This window comes from Piliocolobus tephrosceles, chromosome 20 (genome assembly GCF_002776525.5).
Source record: "Piliocolobus tephrosceles isolate RC106 chromosome 20, ASM277652v3, whole genome shotgun sequence".
NCBI lineage: Eukaryota > Metazoa > Chordata > Mammalia > Primates > Cercopithecidae > Piliocolobus > Piliocolobus tephrosceles.
The window spans coordinates 31,210,087-31,234,691 of NC_045453.1; the positions used below are offsets into that span (position 1 = coordinate 31,210,087).

The window sequence follows — 24,605 nt, forward strand, 5'->3', positions numbered from 1 at the left end:
ATGGATCACGAGGTCAGGAGATCAAGACCATCCTGGCCAACATGGTGAAATGCCGTCTCTACAAAAAATACAAAAATTAGCCAGGTGTGGTGGTGCACGTCTGTGATCCCAGCTACTTGGGAGACTGATGTAGAATTGCTTGAATCTTGGAGGCAGAGGCTGCAGTGAGCTGAGATTGTGCCACTGCACTCCAGCCTGAGTGACAGAGCAAGACTCCATCTCACAAAAAAATTAAAAAAAAAAATTATGTCTTTGGAAGCCCATTGCTTAAGTCTGTGAGAAGGAGATAATTGAAATCTCGTAAAGAGCTGTGGCTCAAAGATGTTCATTCTCACGTTATTTGTTATAGGGAAAACCGGCCACACTTAGGTCTTCAGGTGCCGCCACACCCTCACTTGTCCCAGGCTATGAGTTGATTTTCCTCCATCTTTGCCTTTATTTACAGTTGTCCCTGCCTTACAAACTCTTGTGAGCTGCGTTTACCATAAAACACGTTAACAGGAAACAGATGCTAAACTAAATTGCGTGGGAGTAGTCTGCGTTTTGGAGTGAAAAGGCTCAGTAGACACTAAAAAGGAATGTGATACAGACTTCTTCCTTCTTTCTCCCTCTCCTTCCCCTTCTCCTATTTTATTTCTAAAAAAGAAGCTGCTGCCCAGACTTTAGGCCAGAGCACCGTTCTGGAAGCTAAATGGCCTTGAATCTTGTGAAAGCTGATGTGGGAACAAGAAAACATCTCCTGCTGTTGCCATTCCAGAAGGAAACTTAGAGTTGCAGTCCAGGCAGGACAGGCACAGGAAGGGGGCGTTTTGAGGGCTCAGCTGGGAAATTAGCTCCAATATATTTTTTCTTGCAAAACTCCCAAGATTTCCATATAGCACTGCTGAGTTCCATATAGCACTGATTTCCATATAGCACTGAGTGAGTTTCATGCCCGACAAGTGACATTTAGAAGTTCTGGTTTAGAAAGAAAATATTGGATGATTGATAACAGTGTTTTTTTTTTGGGGGGGGGAGGTGTGTCATTTTATAAGCTGTTATTTTTTATTTCTATAATGAACCTTAACTTCCCTTGATTTATATAATATTGGAGACCATATTGGCTTTGGTTATGGGGATTTTGGCCCAGAGAGCTTGATGGTTCTCTGAAATGCTAGCAAATGACTGCAAAAATGTTTGTGACAGGAGCAAGCAAGCTTGATAGTTAGCTGGAGTGTTGGTGATTGGGATGCCGGCTGATGGGAGTTGACTCTAATGTTAGCATTTTAACCCACATTCTGACTTGTCACACTAATGTATATTGAGAGGACATAATGCATTACAGCAAAATAATCCCAGAGCTCTCCTTACCCACCACAAAAGACAAACAAACAAAAGATATTCTCTGCAGATAGGACGTTTGGGGATGCTAGTTAGTAATTTGGGGCAAGCAGTTTTCTGCAGAGCAGAAGCAAATTGAGAACCAGCAAACTTTTAAGGTGAAAGAGGGGTGAGAAAAGGCATTTCCTTCTCTGGTGCTTTTGAAGGTGGTGAAACAAGGTTCCCGGCTCCATGGGAAATCTTCCAGGCGTCTTTCTGCAGAGGTCTGAAGTCTCCTGCGTTAATAAACAAGGCCCCCGGCAGGCAGAATTCACACTTGTACAGAAAGCAAACTCTTACTCATTTAAGCCTGTTACATAAAGTTATTTCTCAAACACCACATAACAGTTTCTAATTAACCCCCAGAGGTGACACCAGGCTCAGATAATTTTGGTCCAGTGTTGGCTGATTGATTAGGATTCTATATCCAGGCAATGAATTTGGGGATCCAATTGGTTTTAAATTAACTTCTAAAAATGTTCATGTTTACCATCTGGTTTGGGTCGTGGGCAGGGCGTGGGCTCCAGAGAGCTTAAGGCAACAACTGATTCATTTCTTGGGGGTTTCTCTGCAGCAGTTCCTTCTTTGAAATTATCTGTCTTTTCTCTTTCTTTTTTCTTTTTTTTTCCCAAGGAGAGGAACCACTGGTGAGCAGACCTTTAATTTAATGTCTGTACATCTGGCACTGTTCATCTCTGCATTCATTTCTATGTGTTTTGCTTCTCAATCACATTTCAGGCTGGATTGGCCACCCGGGTTAGCCAGGCAGCAGGGAGGGCAGGGACAGCCATGGCCCCCGAGTCCTGCCTGGGGACACATGAAATTGTCAGCCTCCGCAGCCCCTGGGGATCTGTCCTCTCTGCATTCAGAGCAGTTTCCCCTCCTAATGAGGTGGTGGCGGCCAGTAATCAACTCACCACTAGCGCCTTCTCTGAACTAAGTAGGATTAACGCCACACCAGCCTAGAACATTGGTTGCCAAAAAAGGAATAATTTCGAGGTCATAAAAAGAACTCTGAAGCTGATTTTCTGATTATGAGAACTTCGTGTCATGTTCCTCCTCTGCTACTGAGATCCTCGGTTTGGAGAAGGGTAGGGGGAGGGGGAGGGGGAGGAAGGCAGGCTTCCGGTCTGTCTCATCCACAGTGCTCCCGCATTGGGGCAATGACAAGTGGCTGCTGCCAGGGGTGAGAAGTTGCCTCATCTGGTTTAGTTCCTTGAATGTCTAGTACACAGTAGGCAACAAATACATGCTGAATGATGTGAAGGTGGTGTAAGAGCTTCAAGAGGACTTCATGGGGATGCTGAACCCATCCATCCATCCACACCCATTCATCCATCCTCCCTCCATCTGCTCATTTGTGCACTCAAGAAATACGCATTGGGTGTCTTGTACAGAGGTTTTTCACCTGGAATGCTAACCTCAACTTCATTTTCACTCATCTTTCACTAATAAAAGTTAGCATTTCTTCTCATTGTAAATGGAGGCAACGAGCCCCAGTAGCATTAGCAGAACCTCTGACTTTGTATGACGCTAACAGCGTTGCAGGTACTGGAAACATGGTTTGCAGTCATTCCTGCTTTGAAATGAGGGCAAATAAAGATTTCACATTTATCGTTTTTCTATATCACAAATTAATATTTTAAAACTTGGGTAACTGTTTCAATAGAACTGGTTTTCATTTAAATCCCACGTATTTTCTCTTATGCTTTTAAAAACAGATTTTCCGAAGAGGGGTCCTTAGGCATCACCAGAGGGTTCTCTGACACTAGGAAGGTCCTAGGTCCACAGCCTTGTGGGAGCCAGGCTCTCAGCTATGTGCCAGGAGCTATGATACAGTAAAGTTATGTTTCTTTCTGCCTGTTTGCTCACCTGGCAAAAAAAAAAAAAAAAAAAAAAAAAAAAAGTGTGTGTGTGTGGGGTGCTACTAGAGCCTCCCCAAATTAGGACGGTATGCGGGCAATGGCTTCATCTAAAATCTAGGTTAATCAGCTTAAATGAAATTCGTGTTGGAGTCAAGGGGGAGCATGTCAAAGACAGGCGGTTTCCTTTAGACTGCAGCCTCCCCACACCCCGGACGGCTTGCTGGAAATGCAGAACCCCGGGCTCCCCCGAGACCTGACGGATCCCTTTCGGCCTTCTCACAAGAAGCCCAGGCCATGTGTCTTCGCCGTCTGGTTTGGGAGTGGGTAGGAGTGGCGCCCCAGTGGCTGTGCGGCTAGGTCAGTGTGAGGCTCGCACTGAGATTTCAAGGGACTGGCATCTGGGCTGGTGTGCGCGGCCTCAGCGGCACCCGGGAGGAAAGCTGCCCTCTCCCTAATTCATCCATCCATATTTATTGGTCCTGATCGTGTGCCTGACCCGTCGTGCTAGGTGCCCGCTGTGACCCCACCCTTGTGAAGGATCTAGCGCCAGAGGGAGAGGCAATAAGTCACCAACGGAGCTTCAGAACGGGCTGAGAGCTGGCAAGGTCACTCGCGGGAAACGGGGAACAGTAGAATGGGAACTGGAGCGGATGTTTCAGCCAAGAACCAAGAGAGGAGGACACCCGCCCAAGCCTCTGTGCCCAGCAGGGGCAGAAACGAGATCCTGCCGTGCCCACGAGGACAGGGGCTGGGGTGGACCAGCGTGGGAAGGCCGACCAGAGGCCCGCCAGCCTTGTAAAGGCTGAAAAAAGATGTCTCCAGCAGCGTGAACAGGGTGCGCAAATGTCCTGAGGCACGCGGACCAGAGTGGGGAGGGGCAGTGATGACAGCCGGGCAGCCAGAGTCCTGGGCTGGCCCAGATCTTGCAAAGCTGCGGGGCTGGGCTCCGAGCTCGCCCCCTGAGACCTCCCCGCCCCACTCACCAGTGCGCTCTGCAGCGGGCGCTGGTAGCCGGTGGGCCGGTAGTGCCGCCTCTCGGCCCGGTCGGTGTGGATGTCCCCCAGGTACAGCTCCTCCACCAACCGGGGCGCCGCCCGGGGCTGCGGCTGCAGGCGGCGCTGCACGCGGACCAGGCTGAGCTCGTGCATGCTGAGGCCCAGCGCCTCCAGGCAGTCCCCAAGGGCCCGGGCGCTCCGCAGCTCGTACAGCGCCCCGGGCAGCCAGGCCCGGGCCGGGGGCAGCCGCCGCGCGCAGTCCCGGCCGGCGCGGGTCTGGTTGAGGCGCCCGGTGACGTCGAGCAGGGCCCGGCGGTTGTGGAAGACGATGCCCACCTTGTGCAGGTAGTAGTCGGCCTCGGTGGCTCCCCGGGTGACCCAGGAGGCCCGGCGCAGGCGGACTTTGCCCTTGACGAGCAGCGAGTGGGCAGGCTCTCCGCAGAAGGGGTCCTCGTAGTAGAACTGGTGGGCTCGAAAGAGCCGGCTGGGGTAGAAGGTGTAGGCGCGGGTCAGGAACTCCGGTCCTGGGCGCACCTCGCAGCTGCAGGGGTGGAAGGAGACGGGCTGGGTGCGGAGGGAACACCATGCCGTGAGCCCCTCTCTCCTCTGGGCTGTGCTCCGTTCTCCCCCTAATCCCCCTCTTAGGCCTCAGCTCAGGCCTGGGCCCCTCCGACTTCAGTTCCCCTCACTGCTCTCAGTTAGCCACCCTTGGGACTGCGGCTTTGCACTGGATGCCTCGTGGCCTCAACGCAAGCCTTCTAGTTCATTCTCCATTCCTTCAATCCGAATTGCCCTACTGGAGGCCCTTTTGCAACCATCTGGGGATCCACAGGCCTGGGAGCTGCGGGATGCCCTGCCTGCTTCCTCCCCCACTGGACTTTGGGCACCTGGCCCAGAGCCCGCCCCGCGCCCTCCGCCGTCCTTGCTGAGTGAACGGAGGGCGGGGAGAGTAGTGATCAGGAATGACGGTGGCCCGTCCTGTCTACCCCTTCTCTAGGCTCACTGCCCTGACCAGGTCTCATCCTTGCCTGTGACAGGGCTTGTAGATATAAACCAGGAGTCGGCAAACTTTTTCTGTAAAGGGCTGGGTAATAAATATTTTTGTTTTTGTGGGCTGGGTGGTTTCTGCCGCAACTACTCAAAGTTGCCATTGTAGAGCTAATACAGCTATAGATGACATGTATGTGGATGGGTATGGTTGTGTGCCAATAAAACTTTATTTACAAAATTGGAAAGTGGGCTGAACTTGGCCCCAGACTCCATTTGCTAGTGATGCAAACAGATCCAGGGGAAGGGGTTGGAGAGAGAAGAAAGAGGAATGACTCCTAGACCCACGGTCAGCTCCAGGATGGGGCAGAGGAGGCCTCTGGGACTTCCCACTGAGGGTGCAGGTGGGGTGGACAGTGGATGAAGTCAGGGGGGAAAAAGAGCAGGCACTCTCCTCACGATTTTACTCTAACCAGGTACCCTCTTGTACTGCTATTTTCTTTCTTTTTTTTTTTGAGACAGAATCTCACTTTGTCACCCAGGCACTGGTGCAATCTCGGCTCACTGCAACTTCTGCCTCCTGGGTTCAAGCAATTCTCCTGCCTCAGTCTCCTGAGTAGCTGCAATTACAGGCATGTGCCACCATGTCTGGCTAATTTTTGTATTTTTAGTAGAGACGAGGTTTCATCATGTTGGCCAGGCTGGTTTTGAACTCCTGACCTCAATCAATCTGCCCGTCTCGGCCTCCCAAAGTGCTGGGATTACAGGCGTGATCCCAGCCTATTTTCTTGATATTTTTTGTAGCAGGGCTGTTGGAGCAGAGGAAACATATTATCACCCAGCAACGAAATAATTCCCTTTTCTTTTCTTCCATCTTTTTGATAATGTTGAGGGGAAATTCTCTGGTCAGAGCTAATGTGCCTTTAGTGCCAACCTCCCTGTTCTCCCAGAGAGAGCAACTCAGAGCCTCGGGTCGGCAACAGATCTAGAGAGGATTTATGTTGTTTTGTTTTCGTTGAATTTAATTTTACAGTTACCTTTAATTTATGACAAGTGGCTCTGGTCCCCACATCCAGGATAATATTACATTTTCTTTAAAAATAATCACATTACACTGTCAATGTATGCCAATTACACCTCAATAAAGCTGTAAAAATAAATGAATATATTTTAGTAAATAAAAGCAAGTTGGCTTACAGAAAATGATAAGTAAATACTAGTATAGGTACTTAAAAATAGGGAGGGGTGAGCCATACCCCTGAGGGTCTCAGACAAGGGCTGGAGAGGGGAGATTTGCCTGAGGACACAGTAGGTCACACTGGCCCTCTCAATGGTCCCCAGGCTCTGGGCCCTTTCCCACTCTTCTCCCAGGAAGCAGCAAGCTCAGTCTGGAGAGCATGGCAGGGAACTTTCAAGGAAGAAAGTTCTAGAAGAAATTTCTTAGAAGAACTGCTTCAAAATGTTACTGTCTTGGGGCAGGAGCGCCCTGCAATCAGTGTCCCCTCTTCCTGCACCCCAGTTCTGTCTGGGTGACCCTGGCGAGTGGATGCCTGGATCTCCCCTGAACTGTGCCATCGGCGTGGGGACTGCTTGCAACCTGGCTGAGCCTGCAAATGTGTTCGAAGTGGCCTTGAAGAACTCACATCCCTTCCTCCACCCAAAGCGCTACCAGATGTTTGGCAGTTGGGAGTTTCTCCCCGACCTCAGGAGGTACAGGAAGGATACCAAGAGGCCAGTCCTTGACCCCAGAATGGGGCTGGCCTGGAGGGGATGTTGGGGGAAGGAGGAACGTGCCAGGTGTGGAGGGGGCCACGCTTTTCCCCATTCCCTGCCCCAGGAGTGGGGACTCAGCTGGCTGCGGTAGGGTTTGTGCACCACAGATGAGGAGAGAACGCAAAGTCCATTGGCCGCAAAGCAGCAACTGAGCCTCTGAAATGTTGAGCGAGCCTCTCAGGTTAGACAGAATTAGATGGGCGCACCCAGGCTCTCCCTGGCCTGCCACTACCTACCCCAGGGCCTTTCACCAGCTGCCCCCTCTGCCTGGCTCTTCCCTGGCCCTCTAGATGGCTGATTCCTCTCCTTGTAGCTCTCAGCTGATGTCACCACCTCCAAGAAGCCTCCCCGATCACTCTCTAAAGAACTCTCCAGGTCACTTGCTATCACATCCTTGGTTTTATTTCCTTCATTGAAGAGCTTAGTGCAATCTCAAGTTTATACTATTCATCCATGTGTTCAGATGTTAAGGGCACATCCCGCTGCTGACCCCGGGCACTCAGTTCGTAATAGGTTTGTATAATAGGTGCTCAAGGTGTTGAATGGATTTTGTCCATGGACGTGATGCCCAACACAGTCCCTGCCTCCCATTGCAGTCTGGGAGGGGAGGCAAGCATGGCCAGCAGCTTGGCAGATAGCGGGCCTCTTGGATAACTATGTGAATTATGCCTATTTCAAAGATTAGACACCGAGTCTCAGAGAGGTAGAAGTCTCCGAGCCCATGGGCCCATGGTCAGGATGACCTGTCTTACCCCGTGGAGATCCAAGGTCCATTGAGGTGTGGGGGCAGGATTGCAGTGCTGGGCATTCTATCTGTCAAGGGCCGCTGGCAGCGGGGTTCCCAGTGCAGGCGGCTGCCCCCAGCCTCCCCAGCCGCCAGTGCGGTGTGGGCTGCAAAGCAGACAGACCTGGGTAAGACCCCAGCATGCCCCAAGAACACCCACCCCATCCGCCCTCCCAACCCGACTGTGGCCACAGAGAGCCAGGCAGGGCTGTCCCGCAACCTCCATCGCAGCCCTGTCCCCGGGGTGCCCCAGTTCTGGAGATAGTGATGTGCTCCCCATATTGAGGATCCTAGAATCAGCCTCCCCGATGCATCTCCTCCTGGGTTCCCAGATGTGATCATCCTGGAATCCAAGCCTCCTAGATGGAGACTGTCCCAGATTCTGGGGCTGGGAGGCCTCTGAGAATCCTACTGCGTGGAGCAGACTCCTAGAAGCCCAGAACTTCCACGGGCTTGCCAGCCGTGACCAGGTGCTGCCCGCCGGTGGCAGAAGGACCCATGCTCCTGGACAAAGGGCACTTGGGACTCAGGACCTAAGGTGCTGGGGACAGTGGGGCCCTAGCCCACCCCCAGAGCAGACCACTCCCCTCCACCAAGGAGCTCTGGGGGCTGCTTGGCCTCTCCCAGCACAGAGCAGGTCCCTCAAGGCCACTGGCTTCAGGTCTCACCTGGTGCTGGGTGCCTGCTGTCTACTTGGTGCTCAGTGAACATGTGGCAAGTGAAAGAATGCATGGCCGCTGCAGAGGCCTGGGCCAAGGTCTGAGGACAAACAGTGCGGACCCTGCCTTTCTACAGGGCTCCCTAAGCCTGGATACCAGGGGAGGAATGGGGCTCAGGGCAGAAGGTGACTGGAAGATGGACACGGGAAGCAGGCACTGCAGCACAAGCTCCAGATCCTCTGGAGTGACCCCTGGATGAGCTTGGCTGGGCCTGGAGACAAGTCAAGCCCGGGCGTGGGGCTGTTCACGATCTCTTCTCGGGCTGCTCAGAGGTGAGACTGCCAAGACCTTCAGCTGCTAAAGAGCAGCAGCTTTCCCAGAAACTGTCATCTCCACTTGGGGCTGATGGGCTTCAGATGGCCCAGATGACGGGATGCTGTGGGAAGCTCGGCAGTGAGCTGCGTCCAAATACTCCAGCCACGGGCTGTGCTCAGGGGCGCCGGCCTGGCCCTGGAGGCCCAGTTCCTGCAGCGAAGCTTCCAAGCATGGCTCTTCCCATCCAGCCTGGGGCTGGAGTGGGTCAGGAGGGGCTGAGTCTTAGAGCTCCAGCCCAGGGGATGTGGGGGCTTGGCAGGAACTTCAGGAGGCCTTGGGAGGGGTTGGGGGCTGAGTTGAGAAGTGAGCAGATGGCATGTTCTGTTCCTTTCCTGGCCTCGCAGGCAGACCTTCCCAGCAGGGGTTCAGAAGAGCTGAGGGCTCCCCACTGCCCCCTCAGAGCCGCCTGACCCCAAACTCTCTGTGGCCCAGGGGTATTTTAGGAAAATGAGGCAGAGTGGATTCCTCAGTTCCCTTGAGGTTGGGGGTTGCATCTGGAGACTTTTGGGGTCCCCAGTGATCAGCTGAGAAGGCAGGAGTGACGCTGATGGTGACGAGGGGGATGACAGCACCTGTTAACTGGGTGTGGACCCCTTGCACTTCTATACATTATTCCCATCTGATCTTTGCAATAACCCTGGAGTCGGTGTTAGTGTTATCTTCCTCTCATGGGCAGAGAAACAGGCTCAGCTCAGAGATGGGCTTAGCTTCCACTGGACACATGCCACCCGGATGTGGCAAAGCCAGGATGTGAGCCCAGGTTGTTGGACTTCGGGGTGTGACGGCCTCACCGGTGCTTGTCTTACATCCCCAGAGAACACAGAAGGAGCTGACTTGGAGGCGGGGTAAAACGCAGGGCGGTCAACAAACATTGGCCGACTGAATAAACGAAGGCATGAGTACAAATGCTGGTGTAGCCTTAGGTCCCTGTTGTAATCTTGGTTCATCCTGCAACTGATTATTGCCTTTAATTAGTCAAATAGGAGAAATGAAAACAAATAGCCACCCAGCCAGGGCCAAGGTGTCACCACACCGACTCATCAGCACTCAGGGCCGCTCTACGAAGTGAATGAAATGCCAGCAGGATCTTGAAAGAGAGAGGCTGTGGTTGTTTTGTCTTAACTTAGCACGTCTAATTTGCAGAAATTTGTGGCAGGACGTTGTAGTGGGTGGGTAGGCACCAAAGTTGGGCCAGGTCCCTATACAACTCGCCAGGAGTCCTGAGCTGATGGGTGCACGTCAGCGTCAACACCTCGTGCATTTGGGGGCTTCTGCAATATGCTTCTTCAGAAGACATTGGGTTCCCTGGATTCAATTCTGCAGGTTAATTTGAACATCTCCAGTGTCAATGAAACCTGTCCAAAAGTGTTGATTTGGGGGAATGGATGAAAACAGAGCGAGGAAAAGGATCAAAAGGGGTCAGCAATATTTGCCTGGTAGGAAAATCCAGCTTACGTTTCAGAGTGAAATAGTGAAGGGGTCCTGCAAATTATCTTGTCATTGTTTCCACAAAACTTGGGCTCTTGAGGAAGTATTTTTCTGTTCAAAAGAAAACAAGACATTTTTTTCCCCCCTGCACCCTCCCTGAAGTCACTGAGACTAGATGGCCCTTGACATGGTGTTTTGTCATGAATCCTCAGATCCTGTGTTTCTGCCGAGTGCATTTTATTTATCTTGTTTTTCTGTGAGGAAATGGGATTTAATTATGTTGGGAGACTCTGAGATACAGCGAAGTGTGGCTGCATTCGGAACATGTACACACAAATGCGAAGCAATGCTGGGCACCTCTTGAGGAGCATCATGTCGCCTCTTGGTCATGCATGAAGTCTCAACTTCAAGGTTGCAAAAGCAAAATTGACCAATTATAAATGATTCCATGACATTTTCTCCAACACAGTTCTTGGGATAGAATGTTGGATTTTCTTTGCTTTCCCTCCACTTCCTCTTTCTCTTCCTCCAAAAAAGTCTTAACTAAAGAAGTAATAGCTGAAAGTAGATGGTGTGGTGGGTTGGGTTACACAACTTTTTGCAGGGAAGTGATAGATGGGAGTTAAATGCATGGACCAAACTGATTTTTATCAACCATGGATTTTTAATTAACAGTGGTGTCCACTTACTGTCATTCATTATTTACTGTTTACCCACTAATTAAAAATTATGCTGCTTTTGCATTCATAAGAGCAGGACATTTGAAATTAGATAGCATCGTTCAAATTACCTGAGGAATTAAATCTAGAGTTCCCAATTGCTCAGACCAGGCTACCGGAGCTTAAAATATGACCTGCTTGAGGCTGATGTGTCATCCTGAATCAGAGCACCAGAAACAGGCCTCATGAACAAATACCATATGGACCTGCCTGGGGCCTTCCGGGGAAAGAACACTCGTTGAGCACACACAGAAGTGTGGGCACTTGGCTAAGATTGTCTTGAGATCATCAAGTGGTGCCCAGTGTCTCCTGAGTGGGAGGCCCAAGGTCAGGTGCTTCATCTGCATTATGACCTTGAGCCCTCCCAGCGGCAGCGTATCAGTACCCTGGCAGAGCCCAAAGGATTGACAGGTGTCATTGGCACAACCACCTGTGACATGGGTTCGGTCAATGAACCCATTTTGCTGATGAGGAAACTGCAGTTCGGAGGCGTGGAGGGACTTGGCCATTGTCACTCCTCTGCAGACAGATGCTTCTTAACCAAATAAAACACAACAATACACCCAGTAAAATACACCTAACATCAAAGGTACCATGTCGGCCAGGCACGGTGGCTCACACCTGTAATCCCAGCACTTTGGGAGGCTGAGGTGGGCGGATCACCTGAGGTCAGGAGTTAGTGACCAGCCTGGCCAACATGGTGAAACCCTGTTTCTACTAAAAGTACAAAAATTAGCTGGGCGTGGTGGCAGGCGCCTGTAATCCCAGCTATTTGGGAGGCTGAGGCAGAAGAATCGCTTGAACCCAGGAGGCGGAGGTTGCAGTGGGCTGAGATCATGTCATTGCAGTCCAGCCTGGGTGACAAGAATGAGACTCAGTCTCAAAAAAAAAAAAAAAAAGGCACCATTTTAAAGTGAACCATTTGGTAGCATTAGTACATTCACAATACCGTGCAACCACCACTATGATCTCATTCCAGAACATTGTCATCACCTCAGAAGGGGACCCTGTGCCCATCAGCAGTCACTCCCGCTCCCCTCTCCTCTTAGATCTCAGCAACAATGACTTCGTTTTCCGCTTCTGTGGATTTGCCTATTCTGGATATTTCATAAAGATGGAATCCCACACTCTGTGCCCTTCTCTTACTTTCCTTCCTCAGCAATTCTCCTAGGTGGGTGTGGTTATTCCATTTTGCAAATGAACAGTGGAGGCTTAGACAGGTTTCACTCCTGGGGCCACAATTTATGTTTTCTTCAAAGATCAGGAAAAACGCAGGTATGGATCAAAGAGAGAAGAGGGTGGAGAAAAGATGCGAGCTTTGTAGCCAGAGCAGATGGAGAAATATCAGCTTTTCAGGTACCTTTCTTTTGGGGGTAAAAAGCAAAAGAAAAGTACTTTTTTTCTCTTTTAATCTGCTTGTTCTGAGGTTCTCAAAGCAAGGCACTAATGAATGCAGGGTGGGGTGCGAGGTGATTTTAGGCGCGATGCGAGCACTTCATATTCCAACAGTCACGCATCGATTTTAGGAGGTGTTAAAAGTGTCGTTAGTTACCGTAACAACCTTATACTTGCACGGCCTGTTTTGCTGAGGACTGACTTTTAAAAGGGGATTGATCTGAACTTGATATTAAAATATTAAGTATTTTACTTTAATTATTTTCTTTTTATATTTTAATGAAATCGTGTTTAATAAATAGATGTACAAGGGACTCGTGGGTGTGGTAAATGGCCTGAGGGTGGTGCGTGGAAGATGGAGGGAGGAGCAGTTCAAGGTGAACTGGTCACCTCACCTGAGGCAAGCAAAAGGAGAGCATCTGGGCATCTCAGGGCTGCCACGACAAAGACCACATACTGAGTGGCTGAAGCAACAGGAGTCGATCCTTTCCCAGTCTGGAGTCTGCAAGTCTGAAGTTTGAAATCAAGGTGTGGGTCGGGCCTCTCCCAGGACCTGGTGGCTCCAGGTGTCCCTTGGCTTGTGGCTGCATCACGCCAGTCTCTGCCCCCATCTTCCCATGGCCTTCTTCCCTATTTGTGTGTTTCCTCTGTCTGCACCTGTATCCAAATCTCCTTCTCCTTTCTTTTATAAAGGCACCAATCCCTGGATCAGGGCCCACCCTAATCCTAATCCAGCATGACCTCATCCTAACTTGATGACATCTGCAAAGACCCTATATCCAAATAAGGTCCTATTCCCAGGTACTGGGGGTTAGGACTCAAACATATCTTTTTTGGGGGGTTACATTCAACCCACAGCAGATAACAATGACCATCCAAAATTGAGGTCCCCCAGGTGACCCAACTATCATTCATTCATTTCTTCTCCCCCACACAAACACTTATTTTTATTTATTTATTTATTTTGAGACAGTGTCTTGCTCTGTCGCCCAGGCTGGAGTGCAGTGGTGCGATCTCGGCTCACTACAACCTCCGCCTCCCAAGTTCAAGCAATTCTCCTGCCTCAGCCTCCTGAGTAGCTGGGACCACAGGCGCACGCCACCATGCCTGGCTAATTTTTGTATTTTTAGTAGAGATGGGGTTTCACCATGTTAGCCAGGACGATCTTGATCTCCTGACCTCGTGATCCGCCCACCTCAGCCTCCCAAAGTTCTGGAATTACAGGCGTGAGCCACTGCTCCCAGCCCCAAATACTTATTGAATGCCTGTTGTATGCCTGGAACTGAAATGGACTCTGGTTCTATATGGCTGCACATGATGGTCAGAATTCCTGTTCTCCTGGAGAGATTGGCATTAATCAAATAGGCTCACATCAGAGTATAACTTCAAACCATCCCTAATGTCTTGATGGAAATTTAGACAATGGCCAACAACTTGAATGATTTCCCAGTGCACTCAGTTCAACATTCAAGCTTTCTTGTGTAGCCTCTGAAGCCATTTGAAACTGGTTGCCTTTTTACCACCTGATCACCCACCCCATCCCACAGTGCTTTTCCACTGTGAGTCCCTAGTGCTGAAAGGGCAAACCTTTGGCTGCCTTGAGGCTATTGCCTGTGCTGTTCCATTCTCTGTTCTGTGCTGGGCTCTCCGTCTTCACGGAGGTCTCAGCATAAATGGCATTTCCTGGCAGCGCATCCTTTCCAGGCATCCCTCTTCTGTTCACTCCATTCTCTTCTCTCCTGTGCAGCACTCATCACATCTGGCATTTATTATCTGCTTTCTTGCTTCGGTTTACTTTTTTGACTTTTCATTCTGAAATAATTTCAGACTTACAAAAATGTTGCAAAAATGGTAGAAAGAGTTCTAGTGTATGCTTTGTCCAGTTTCTCTACAGGTTAACATCTTACACAGACATTGTGCAATGATCAGAACCAGGACATTAACATTGATACAGTGTTCTTAACGAGTGTACAGACCTAATTCAAGTTTCACCCATTGTCCCATTAACGTCCCCTTTCTGGTCCAACATCTAATCCAGGATCCCACATTGTATTGAACTGTCATTGTTTTCTTCAATCTGAGACATTTCTTTTTGTCTTCTATGACTTTGATACTTTTGAAGAGTAGTGGCTCTTATTTTGTAGTACCCTTAGTTTGGAATGGTCTGATGTTTCTTCATGAGTAAATTCTGCTCATGAGTTTCTGGTAAGAATGTTGTGGAAGTGATGGTGTATCCTTCCCAGTTCGTCATCTCAGGAGGCACACCAAGGCAATCATCCCATTCCTGATGATCTTGACTGTGATCACTGGCTTAAGGAGGCATCTACCAAGTTGCTCTACTATTAAATTACTACTTTTCTCTCTGTGATTAATAATTACCTTATGGGGCTATACTCAGAGATAATAGAAATACCTTGTATTTCATTATATATTCTCCCACTAATTTGAGCATCTATTGTTAAGTGTCAATGATTCTTGCCTACAATTATTATTGGTGTTGTTTTCCAAATGGTCATTCTCTAGTTCCATTACTCTTTTTGAGTTTATTTTTGTTTTTAGAGATGGGGTCTCACTATGTTGCTCAGACTGGTCTTGAACTCCTGAGCTCAAGAGATCTGCCTGTCTCAGCCTCCCAAAGTGCTGGGATTTCAGCCATGAGCCACTATGCCCAGTTCTTTCTGAGTTTATTAACTGTAATTGTGCTGAAAAAAATGTACTGTCCCTTCTCTCCCATTTATCTTTTTATTCAATTATTTATATTATGATGAACTCCTGAATATTTATTTTTACTTTATTGATTATAACACATTACTATCATTATTTATTTTGTGGCTCAAATTGTCCCTGATTTGGCCATTGGGAGCTCCTCCAGTTAATCTCCTGTGTCCTTTCTGTATGTCTTTGTCATTTTGGGGGGAGTATTTCCTCATTTCCTGGTGCCAGAAGATCTTCCAGGCTCATTTTGTATTGTTTTCAGTCCCATCCCTGAAACTGGCCATTTCTCCAAGGAGCTCTGATTCCTTTTATTGAAAAATGGTGTTTAGAAACCAAGATCTGGGTGCTAGGTGTGCTCACTGCTAGTGGGCTGTCACTTTAGGCTTCTTAACTTTTTCTTTTCTCCTTCCTTCCTTCCTTCCTTCCTTCCTTCCTTCCTTCCTTCCTTCCTTCCTTCTTTCCTTCCTTCCTCCCTCCCTCCCTCCTTCCCTCCCTCTTCCCCTTCCCTTCCCTTCCCTCATTTCTCCCTTCTTCTCACTGTGACTCCACTACTCTGCCAGCTTCCTGAGGGCTGAGTCCTCATCTCTCTTGCTCACTGCTGATTCTCTAGCACCTGGCACAGTGCCTGATGGATGCCCAATACGTATTTGTTGTATTAAGTCATGGAAAGTGCTTAGGACAATGCCTTCATATACTAAGTGTTCAATACATGCTATTTACAATGACTACTTTTCATTGAATGAATGAATGGCTTGTGGTCCATAGTAGCACGTGTGTGAGTTCCTTGATGACCCTTCTCCCACCTCTCTGGATGTGGCCATTAGAGTCAGGCTTGAAGCGGGAGGGGAGAAAGAGATGGTTACAGTTGTTGGGATTGCCAAGAATCTGGCTGAGGGTGAAAGGGTGATCAGTCAGGGAGTTCCCAGCAGGCTGGGGGCCAGGCTGATCCAAGCAGGTAGAGAGGAAAGAGAAGTAGGTGAAGGGAGATTAGTGTGTGAGCATCAGATCATGTCACAGGCTTAGATAGGCTGGATCTGGCCTAAGAAGCAAATGCCAGGTACTTTGCTTCAAAGCTTCTTTTCACCCTTGGAACCTGCCCTAGTGAAACCAGGATCCTGACATGGTCCTGCACCCCCTAGGAAGGCTCCACTAGCTCCATAGGCACATAATGCAAGCCATAAATGTCAGCCCTGCACGTGATTTTATTGGTGCGTGTTTTCTAGTAGCCACGTTAAAAAAGCTAAAAAGAGACAGGTAAAATCAATTTTAATGATATATTTTATCCAGCTCCAAGTACTATATTTCAACATGTAACAAATACAACAATTAATGAAATATTTTATGTGCTTTTTTTTCCCATATCAAGTCTTCAGAACTTGGTGTATATTTTATACTTATAGCACAACTCAATTTAGACAGGCCACATTTCTGGTGCCCTGTGACTACATGTGGCTGGCAGCTGCCAGATTAGACAGCAGAGCTCTAGCTCAAGGATGGAGCATGCATGTTACATTTTGCTGTATCACATATTTTCAAGTTGGCTTCTGAAAACTCCTGGGGCTATTTTTGAAACAGATAGGGCAACCCAGTAGGTAGGATGTAGTCTCTGACCCAGCTTTAGCCAAAACGGTCCCTACCTGTTGCTCTGTTTTATATACTGAGGTTTGGATTAAGATTTGCTGTTTTTTTTTTTTTTTTTCTTAAAATGTCTGAAACCCTTTAGTTTATTTCAAAACCGTCAGCTTGAGGTAATTCACCTAGAATGTTTGGACCTGGAGGAAGCTTACACATATTTTAAGTAAAAATTTCAGCAGTGACTCCCCACCCAAAAAATAACCTATCTTGATTAGAGGAGGCTGCCTTCTACAAATGGAGATATGCTGGCTGCGACAGTGGCCCCTGCTGCGTGGCCAGTAAACTTCAGACTGGCTATGGAAACAGAGCCATCACAGCACTGCTACAGCCAGAGATGTAGTTTCCAATGAAGTCACTGCACAAAAGGCATGCGGGGTTTCCACCAGAACTCCCCCGAGAAGGCTGCAGATTGGACGCTACTATTGGATGCTGCATCAGCAAACAGAAATATGGAGCCACCCTTTGCATTCTAAGGAGCCCATCCCCAACCTCTGGTGTGAATGGCTGGTCCTCAGATACCTCACATGTCTCTCATTTGGCTATAATTGAATCTCCTCATCCACCTAATCTGAGAATCATTGTGTTCAGGGCTGGGAGGCAGGTTGGGAAGTGGGTTGGACTTTGCTATCTTGGGAAACACAGAAATGATATGCTCTAAAAAAAAAGCACCCTCCATTCCCCGCAACCTTCAGCATCCCAGCCCTTTGGAATGTGCCCTCTTCTGCTCAGTGCGCTCAGAGAGTTGAAGGCTGCCCTGAGAAAGTCAAGAGGAACTGGGTACCTGGGAGAGTGGGTCTGAGGATGTGAGGAGCAGACGATCCTTTGGATTAAGAAGCCGCGGGTTGAAAGGCGATCAAAGGGACAGGGTTTGGTTCGCTACTGGCCCCCCAGTTCTCCATGAAAAGTCTCAGGTCAGGCCGGACCACGGGATGGAGGACAAAGGTGGGCCTTGCCTGGTACCACCTGGAGAAGGTGACCTCTTCATGTTTGTGTGACATGTGCTTAAGTCACAATGGAAAACGCTGTGTATGAGGAAGTGGCCGGCCACTGAGGATACCTCCCTGAGGCCTCTGTTTAGCCTCTCCTGCTGAGAGAAAGGAATTGCACAGTCCACAGAATGGGAAAGGAATGGGGGCCTGGGGAGATGAGTTCTGGCCCACCAAGCCTGGCTCATAAGCTAGGTTTTTCTGTTTGTTTGTTTAGGAATGTTCCAGAATGAAAACTGTGCACATGAAAACTCTCCCTCGGCCCCATGATAACGCTAATTACTCTCGCTTTGGCCGGAGTTCCCACCCAGTTGGAAACTGGAACATCCCAGCCACAGGCCAGCTGTTTCTAAAGAGCCAAGGCAGCAGGGTGATGGATGGGAGCGTTTCCCTTTTCACCCAGATGTTCCAGTGTCTTGGAGACAAGGCCTTGTTAGCCCAACTTTAGCTGCTGTGTTCCCAGCTTGCACGTTGGTCTGTAGACATTATTTATACCAAACTTGGCCAATGCCGTCCACTGATGCCAACATCCCACCTGGTGCTTGGAGGAGCCGGTGAGGGGATGATGATAGCTTGTAGCATCACTGTGTAGCAGGGGTTCCGAACGTGCCTGGATCTCACTGAATGTCCTGGTGACTGCCCAAAGGGGTGTAGTTAGGAGTCAGTGTTTGCCAAACAGAATGTGTATCTGGGAGTCTCCCGTTGGACTGAACTCTTATTAGCTCTCTTGGCAGAAGGCTGAAGCTTTCATTGTTCTGTAGAAGAGGACTTTGGCAAGATAATCACAAGGTTTTGACACATTGAACAAGAAAGATATTCGTATCCATCACGGTGAAGACCCCTCAGAACCCAGAAAGGGTGCCTGAGAAGGACTCTTGGGATTCCAGCTTGAGGGACTGAACCCTTCATGGAGCCTTGGCAACTGGTTCTCCACCAGCTCTTCCCCAGAGGGGCCAAGAATCTTGCCGTGTCGCATAAATATTTAGGTTTTGAGGAGACAGGGATGGAGGATGGTGGTTTCCATTGAGTATCCTTGGATCTGAGACCTGCCCCAGGATGTCGGGGGTGACTGAGAGGAACCCCAGCGTTGGGGGAAACACACCACTCACCGAGCTGTTCTTGGGAGCTTCCACAAGGGGGCCCTCTTGAGCTTTGGTTGGGGCGATTGGGATACTGTGGCGAACCCTCACACCGCCCGCTCCAGCTTCGGCCTCCAGCCCAGGGTCACCCAGCCTCCCTCGTTCCACCCAGTCCTTGGGGAAGGAGCCCACCAAGGCCAGCTCTGGTGTCCAAACTTTCTTCCACGTGGGAGATCTTCCTTTCCACTCGCGCAGAGAACGTATTTAAAGACTGAAGGCAAGGGCGAAGGGTCACCTAGCGTTGCCTCTTTCAGAGAAGTTTGCAACAACAGAACAAAAGCTCCAGTTGGAACCACATAAAAGGGCATGTGCGAAGCTTCATAAACAATGAAACAAGACATCTCGGCTCCTTGGGCCTCTCCCCAAAGACACATATACGGGGGCCTTTGGGTCAGCTGCGACAGGAAGCACTGAGATTTTAAATGCAAGAAAATTATTGTAATTTAACAAATCAATTTTTCTTACATTGTGTTGAGATGAAGTTCGTGGTCTCTTTCATACATTCAAACTAAGAAATTTCCCTAGAGTGCAATTTTGTGGGAAAACCTACATCATGTTTCGAAAAACCCATTTTGCTAGGAGTTACCAGATTTTAAGATAAATGGTAATATTCAATTATTGCATTATTTTACCGTCTAGAAAATTAATGTGCTTTTAGAGTTTCAGGAGAAAGACCGGCTGTAAGTTCACACCCTATTTTTAAATTACCATACAAATAGAATCCCAAAGATGCAAATATTGGCTTAAGTGTTGCAGACAAGGTACAGGAAAATGTGTTGGCTTCCTAAATGTTAAATAAACAGGCTTGTAATTCTCACCTTCCCTCATGACCCCGGCCCAGTTGTGCTCTTACCCTGGGAAGAGCATATGTAGCTCAGGAAGGGGACAAAGCGGTGCTAACTGGATGACTACAGCGGGTGAGTCATCAGAGTATCATGGTTACCACCACAATAACAAGATGCACGTTTTTGGTAAAGCCCTGGAGTTTTCGAAGCCCACATTCATGGATCTGCTCAACCCTTATCACAAACATTCCAGATGGGGTGATGACTGCTGCCATCTTACAGACCCCAAAACGGAGGCTCAGAAGGGAAAGCCTGACAGTATCTTGCCTCTGTCACATAACCCTCAGGTGGAGAGGCCCAAATTCAAAACTGGGTCCAGTAACTGTAAACCCCTAGCCTCTTTCCATCTGCACTTATAGCCCTGGTCTTGCCTCAACATTTATTGGGCATGTACTATGTGCTTGGCCATGGGGTTGCAGAGCACAGAGGCATCTACAAGGGCTCAGGGTCTGACATTCCAAGCCAATTATTCTGCCTAATACTGGTCCAATTTACCAAAAAGAACTCAAAGAGAAGAGGGGCCTCCAGAGGGGCCCCACTGCCTATGTGTGCTTTGAGGTCTTGCAAGACAAGAAACTGCTTGACAGATGGAGAGAGCTATAATGGGCACTCCAGGCAGGAGCTGCAAGGTAGCAGGGAGGTGTGAACCAGCAAAGAGAGATGGAGGAGGATGTAATTAGTCCATGCATGATGGTGGCACTGTACAGAGGGTTGTCATGGGGAGAGCTAGAGAAGCACAGAGCGGCAGGTGTGGAGGGAGGCCTTACCCGCTGCTTCTCGGGGCTAGAATGTTCTCCAGGAGGTGGGCAGGGGGCTTGCAGGGGGTGAGATCAGGTGTGTGCTTTGAAAAGCAGTGTTTTCCACGCTGGCTGTGCCTCCTGGGTGGCACTGCCCACCATTCCAGGGGTCCATGGTGGACATTTTACATTGGATTAATTTCATGTCTATTTTGACTCAATTCAATAACTGACACGTCAATCCTGGGTTGCTGTTAGGATGAGGCTAAGGCACAGAAGGAAAGATTATTTTTAAAAATAAGTGAGAGTGAGCTAGTTGATGTGGAGAGAAATGTTGACTCAATTACAGAACAGTAACAATCAGATGTGGCCAAATGGCCAGAATGGCACCTGGTGACAGGTGGTGGGAGGCCCAGGCTCTAAGGCCCCTGCTGGCTTGCATTAAAGATGATGTCGTGCACATCTGAGGGCTGGGGAAGGAAGGACTTGAGAGGGCCTGTGGGTACCAAGTCAATTCCTGAGCAAGGAGGCTCTGAGGCTGGGGCCAAAGATGGGGAGGCTACCTTGTAAAGTAAAGTGGGGTGCAGCTTCTCAGCCTGGGACATGGGAAGGATGGGGTGCAGGTGTCTGAGATAGAGAACTGGGGAGGACTACCACATTTAGAGGGTACATTTTGAGCATCTAGAGAGGGCACCCAGCTGGGCCCAGTCACCTCTCCACACAGCACCCAGGGACGATAATGGGCTGGAGAAGCCGGCCTCTGGAGAGGCAGAGTCCCCAGGGAAGTGGCTCTAGGGAGAAGGCTCAGGCGGAGGCCAGGGAAGGGGGCACAGTCAGAATGGGGAGCAAGTTGTTTGATAAATAGGGTTGCAGATAAAATGCAGGATGCCAAGTTAAATCTAATTTCCATACACACAACAAAAAATATGTTAGCATCTGTGTGTCCCAAATATTGCATGGATGAGTGTAGCAAGTTCGCTATGGACAGAGAAGAAAGTCAAAACCAGGGAGATGTGTGAGATAGATTGTGCTTAATGGTTTAATTATTATTTTTATGTAAGTTCTTTTATGCCATACACAGGGCAAAAAAAAAAAAAAAAAAAAAAAAAAAAATCAGAAAATGCAGAAAAGCACAAAGATGATTTAAAAGCATGTCCACAGTCACCTAACCCAGAGTGAACTGCCATTAACCTGCTGGTTTACATTACCCTCCAGCTTCTAGAGTCTGGGGGTGCCAAAAGGCACAGCACAGGGACTTTGGTCCCCTCTGAACTTCCATCTCTACAACAATGCCTGGCCCACGGTAGGCGGGCAATACATTTTTTTGAATGAATAAATAAATCTTTCTAGGCTTTTTTTTTTTCTTATACATACATACCTGTATTTATCCAATTATCATTTTTATAAAAATGGGGTCACCCTATACCTATTATTTGAAATCTATTGTTTTAACTGAACAATAGGTTTAGCGATCTTTGTGGACGGTTGATTTTTTTTTTTTTAAGACTGTGGGGACTAATACACATTCACACATTCACAGTCTGCAGCGGAGAAATCAGAGATGATGCAGGGGCAGAAGCAGGAGATGTAATAACTCAGGGAGGCCGGTGCCCTAATCAAGAAGAGTCCAATAAAAACAGGCTAAACTCTTCAAACAAAAGCAATATGTGGCTTGCAGTGGAATTTTCAAAATGTATAAAAAAAGGTGTAAAATGAAAACTGCAAGTCTCTTCCTACCCTGAAGCTTTGGTTGCTTCCTTCAAACAGAATCACTTTAACAGTTCCTTGTGTATCCTGCCAGAAAAATGGTTTCATGCCGATCTCTGCTATTAAAGTTTTATTTTTTTATTTTTTATTTTTTATTTTTTTATGACTGCAATCTTTCTACAGACATCATTTTGCATTTTGCTTTTTACACTTAAATTATCGGAGATAGTTTTCTGTTGCAGACTTATCTCTTATGGAAAAGACAAAATAGTATTCCATTATTTAGACGAATCTTGATGTAGCTAAGCAATCCTCTGTTAATGGTCATTTAGGTCGTGGTACCCAGACACACACACACACACACACATGCAATTATCAAAACAACAATACATTGGACACCCTTTTAAATATGTCTTAGTATAAATATTCTGGGTCTCCATTGGAGAAATTCTTAACAGAAAAATTGAATGTGCATTAACATGTCAATAGATTTGGCCAAATTGTCCTCCAAAAATACTGTTTCAATTGATCTTCCTTCAGGGATGTACAAGAGTGCCTGTGTCCTTAGATCTTGGGCCACACTGGATATTAGCAAATATAGAAAGCAAAGTTTTCATTTTTACAAGTCTAACATATGAATATTGGAAGGGAAATGACAAGTTAATGAAGGTTTGTGGTTAATCACACATTTCCGTGCCTACAAATAAACAAGGGGCGCAAGTTAATCAGCATATACTCCATTAACTTGGATTCATACCCTTCTGTTTATTTTCACTGCCATCACTCTGGCTCAAGTCACCATCATTTTTCAGATGAAAGGCTGACAGGGGCCTCTCGCTGTTTCCCTGGCACTCACTCTGGCCCCTGTAATTCATTCTCCATGGAGCAGCAAGCATGATCTTTAAAAAATGCAAATCAGCATTCTGCTTCTGCAGTATAGCTTATCTGAATATTCTGAAGGCCTTCCCCACTGTGCCTAACTAGATTTGGTATAAATTATGCTTTTTCATAAAGTAGAGAAGATTCTGAGTTCTCTGGCTCCCAAAGTGAGCTTAAGGGGGGCCTGGAGAGCCCTTCCAGAGGACAGATGTCATTGTCTTCTTTGCCTGTGGCATGAGGTTGGGCAGATCAGGGGCTAGAGTGCTCCCAAGCTGCTGATGCCCCTGGCTCCTGGGAGAAGCAAATATAAATATTCTCTAGAAGAAAGTATTATTATTTTCAATTATAATATTTTTCACAGATTAAGATCAAATAAATCTGAATTCTCAAAGATCCCCCAATACACAAGTAAACAATCCACTATGGAGTAACAGCTGGCAGAAGCAAAAAATGAATATCAGATATTGGAATTATCTATCACAGAATATAGAGTAATACACATGAAATGTTTAATAAAATAAAACATGGAAGTTAAAAAATGAGCAAACAGCATGAGCCGTAAAAATGATCAAGCAGATCTGGAAAATGAACAAATCCAACTTTGAGAAACAAAAATAACATTTTTGAAATAAGAACTTAGTGGCTGGTTCAGGGAACAGATTAGACACTGTTGAAAAGGAGATTAGTGAATTGGAAAATAGATGTAAAGAAATTACCCAAAATTTAGGAAAAAAAGAGAGGGAACGCAAACTAAGATGAAGAGGTTAAGAGACATAGGAGCTATCATGAGACAGTCTGACTAATGTCTTCCATAAAGGCAAAAAAAAAAAAAAGGGGTAGAGGAGATGCAATCAGTGAAGAAGAATGTCTAACAATTTTCCAGAAGTGATAAAAGACACTAAACTACTGGAAGCACAGTGAGTACCAAGTGGGATTAAGAAAAATCCAAAGAAATAAACATCTGACCCTGCAAAGCACCAAACAGAAAGTAGTCACCAACCTAGATTTGTGTACCCATCAAAACACTCTTTCAACAACAAGGGCAAAACAAAGACATTTTCAAATAAACAATACTGAAAGTGTTCATCATCCTACACTCTATTAAATGAACTTCTAAACAAAGGAATTTATTAGGAAGGAAAATTTACTGGAGGGAAGGTTTTTTTTTGTTTTATTTTGTTTTTTGTTTTTTGTTTTTCTTTTTAGATGAAGTCTTGCTCTGTCACCAGGCTGGAGTGCAGTGGCACGATCTTGACTCCCTGCAACCTCCGCCTCCCAGGTTCAAGCAATTCTTCTGCCTCAGCCTCCGAGTAGCTGGGATTACAGGCACATACCACCATGCCTGGCTAATTTTTGTATTTTCAGTAGAGATGAGGTTTCACCATGTTGCCCAGGCTGGGAAGGTCTTAGTTTTAAGAAGAAATAACATGCCAAGAATTGGAAAATGTAATTCTTTAAATAAAGAAATAAAATAATACCCTTTAATTTTGTGGGGTTAAGAAAAGAGGAAAAGGACAGAACAAAAATACTGGAAAACAGAAGTATGTAATTTGGAAGATAAATGATTAGGTTAGTGTTCTAAATTTCTTGCATTAATCAGGAAAAGAGTTAAGATGTTATAAT

At 47.5% G+C, this 24,605-nt stretch overlaps 1 protein-coding gene across 2 annotated transcripts in view; it reads right to left on the reverse strand.

The window, feature by feature from the left end:
* The window catches only part of APCDD1L (APC down-regulated 1 like), a 57,006-nt gene that overhangs the window by 3,837 nt on the left and 28,564 nt on the right, over window positions 1-24,605 (reverse strand). For both annotated transcript variants that reach the window (XM_023231894.2, XM_023231895.2), the window contains 2 exons: window positions 7,732-7,870; window positions 4,208-4,760 (listed from right to left, as the gene is read on the reverse strand). In XM_023231894.2, coding sequence (XP_023087662.1) covers window positions 4,208-4,760; window positions 7,732-7,870 — 692 coding nt within the window. The remainder of the gene's footprint in view (window positions 1-4,207; window positions 4,761-7,731; window positions 7,871-24,605) is intronic.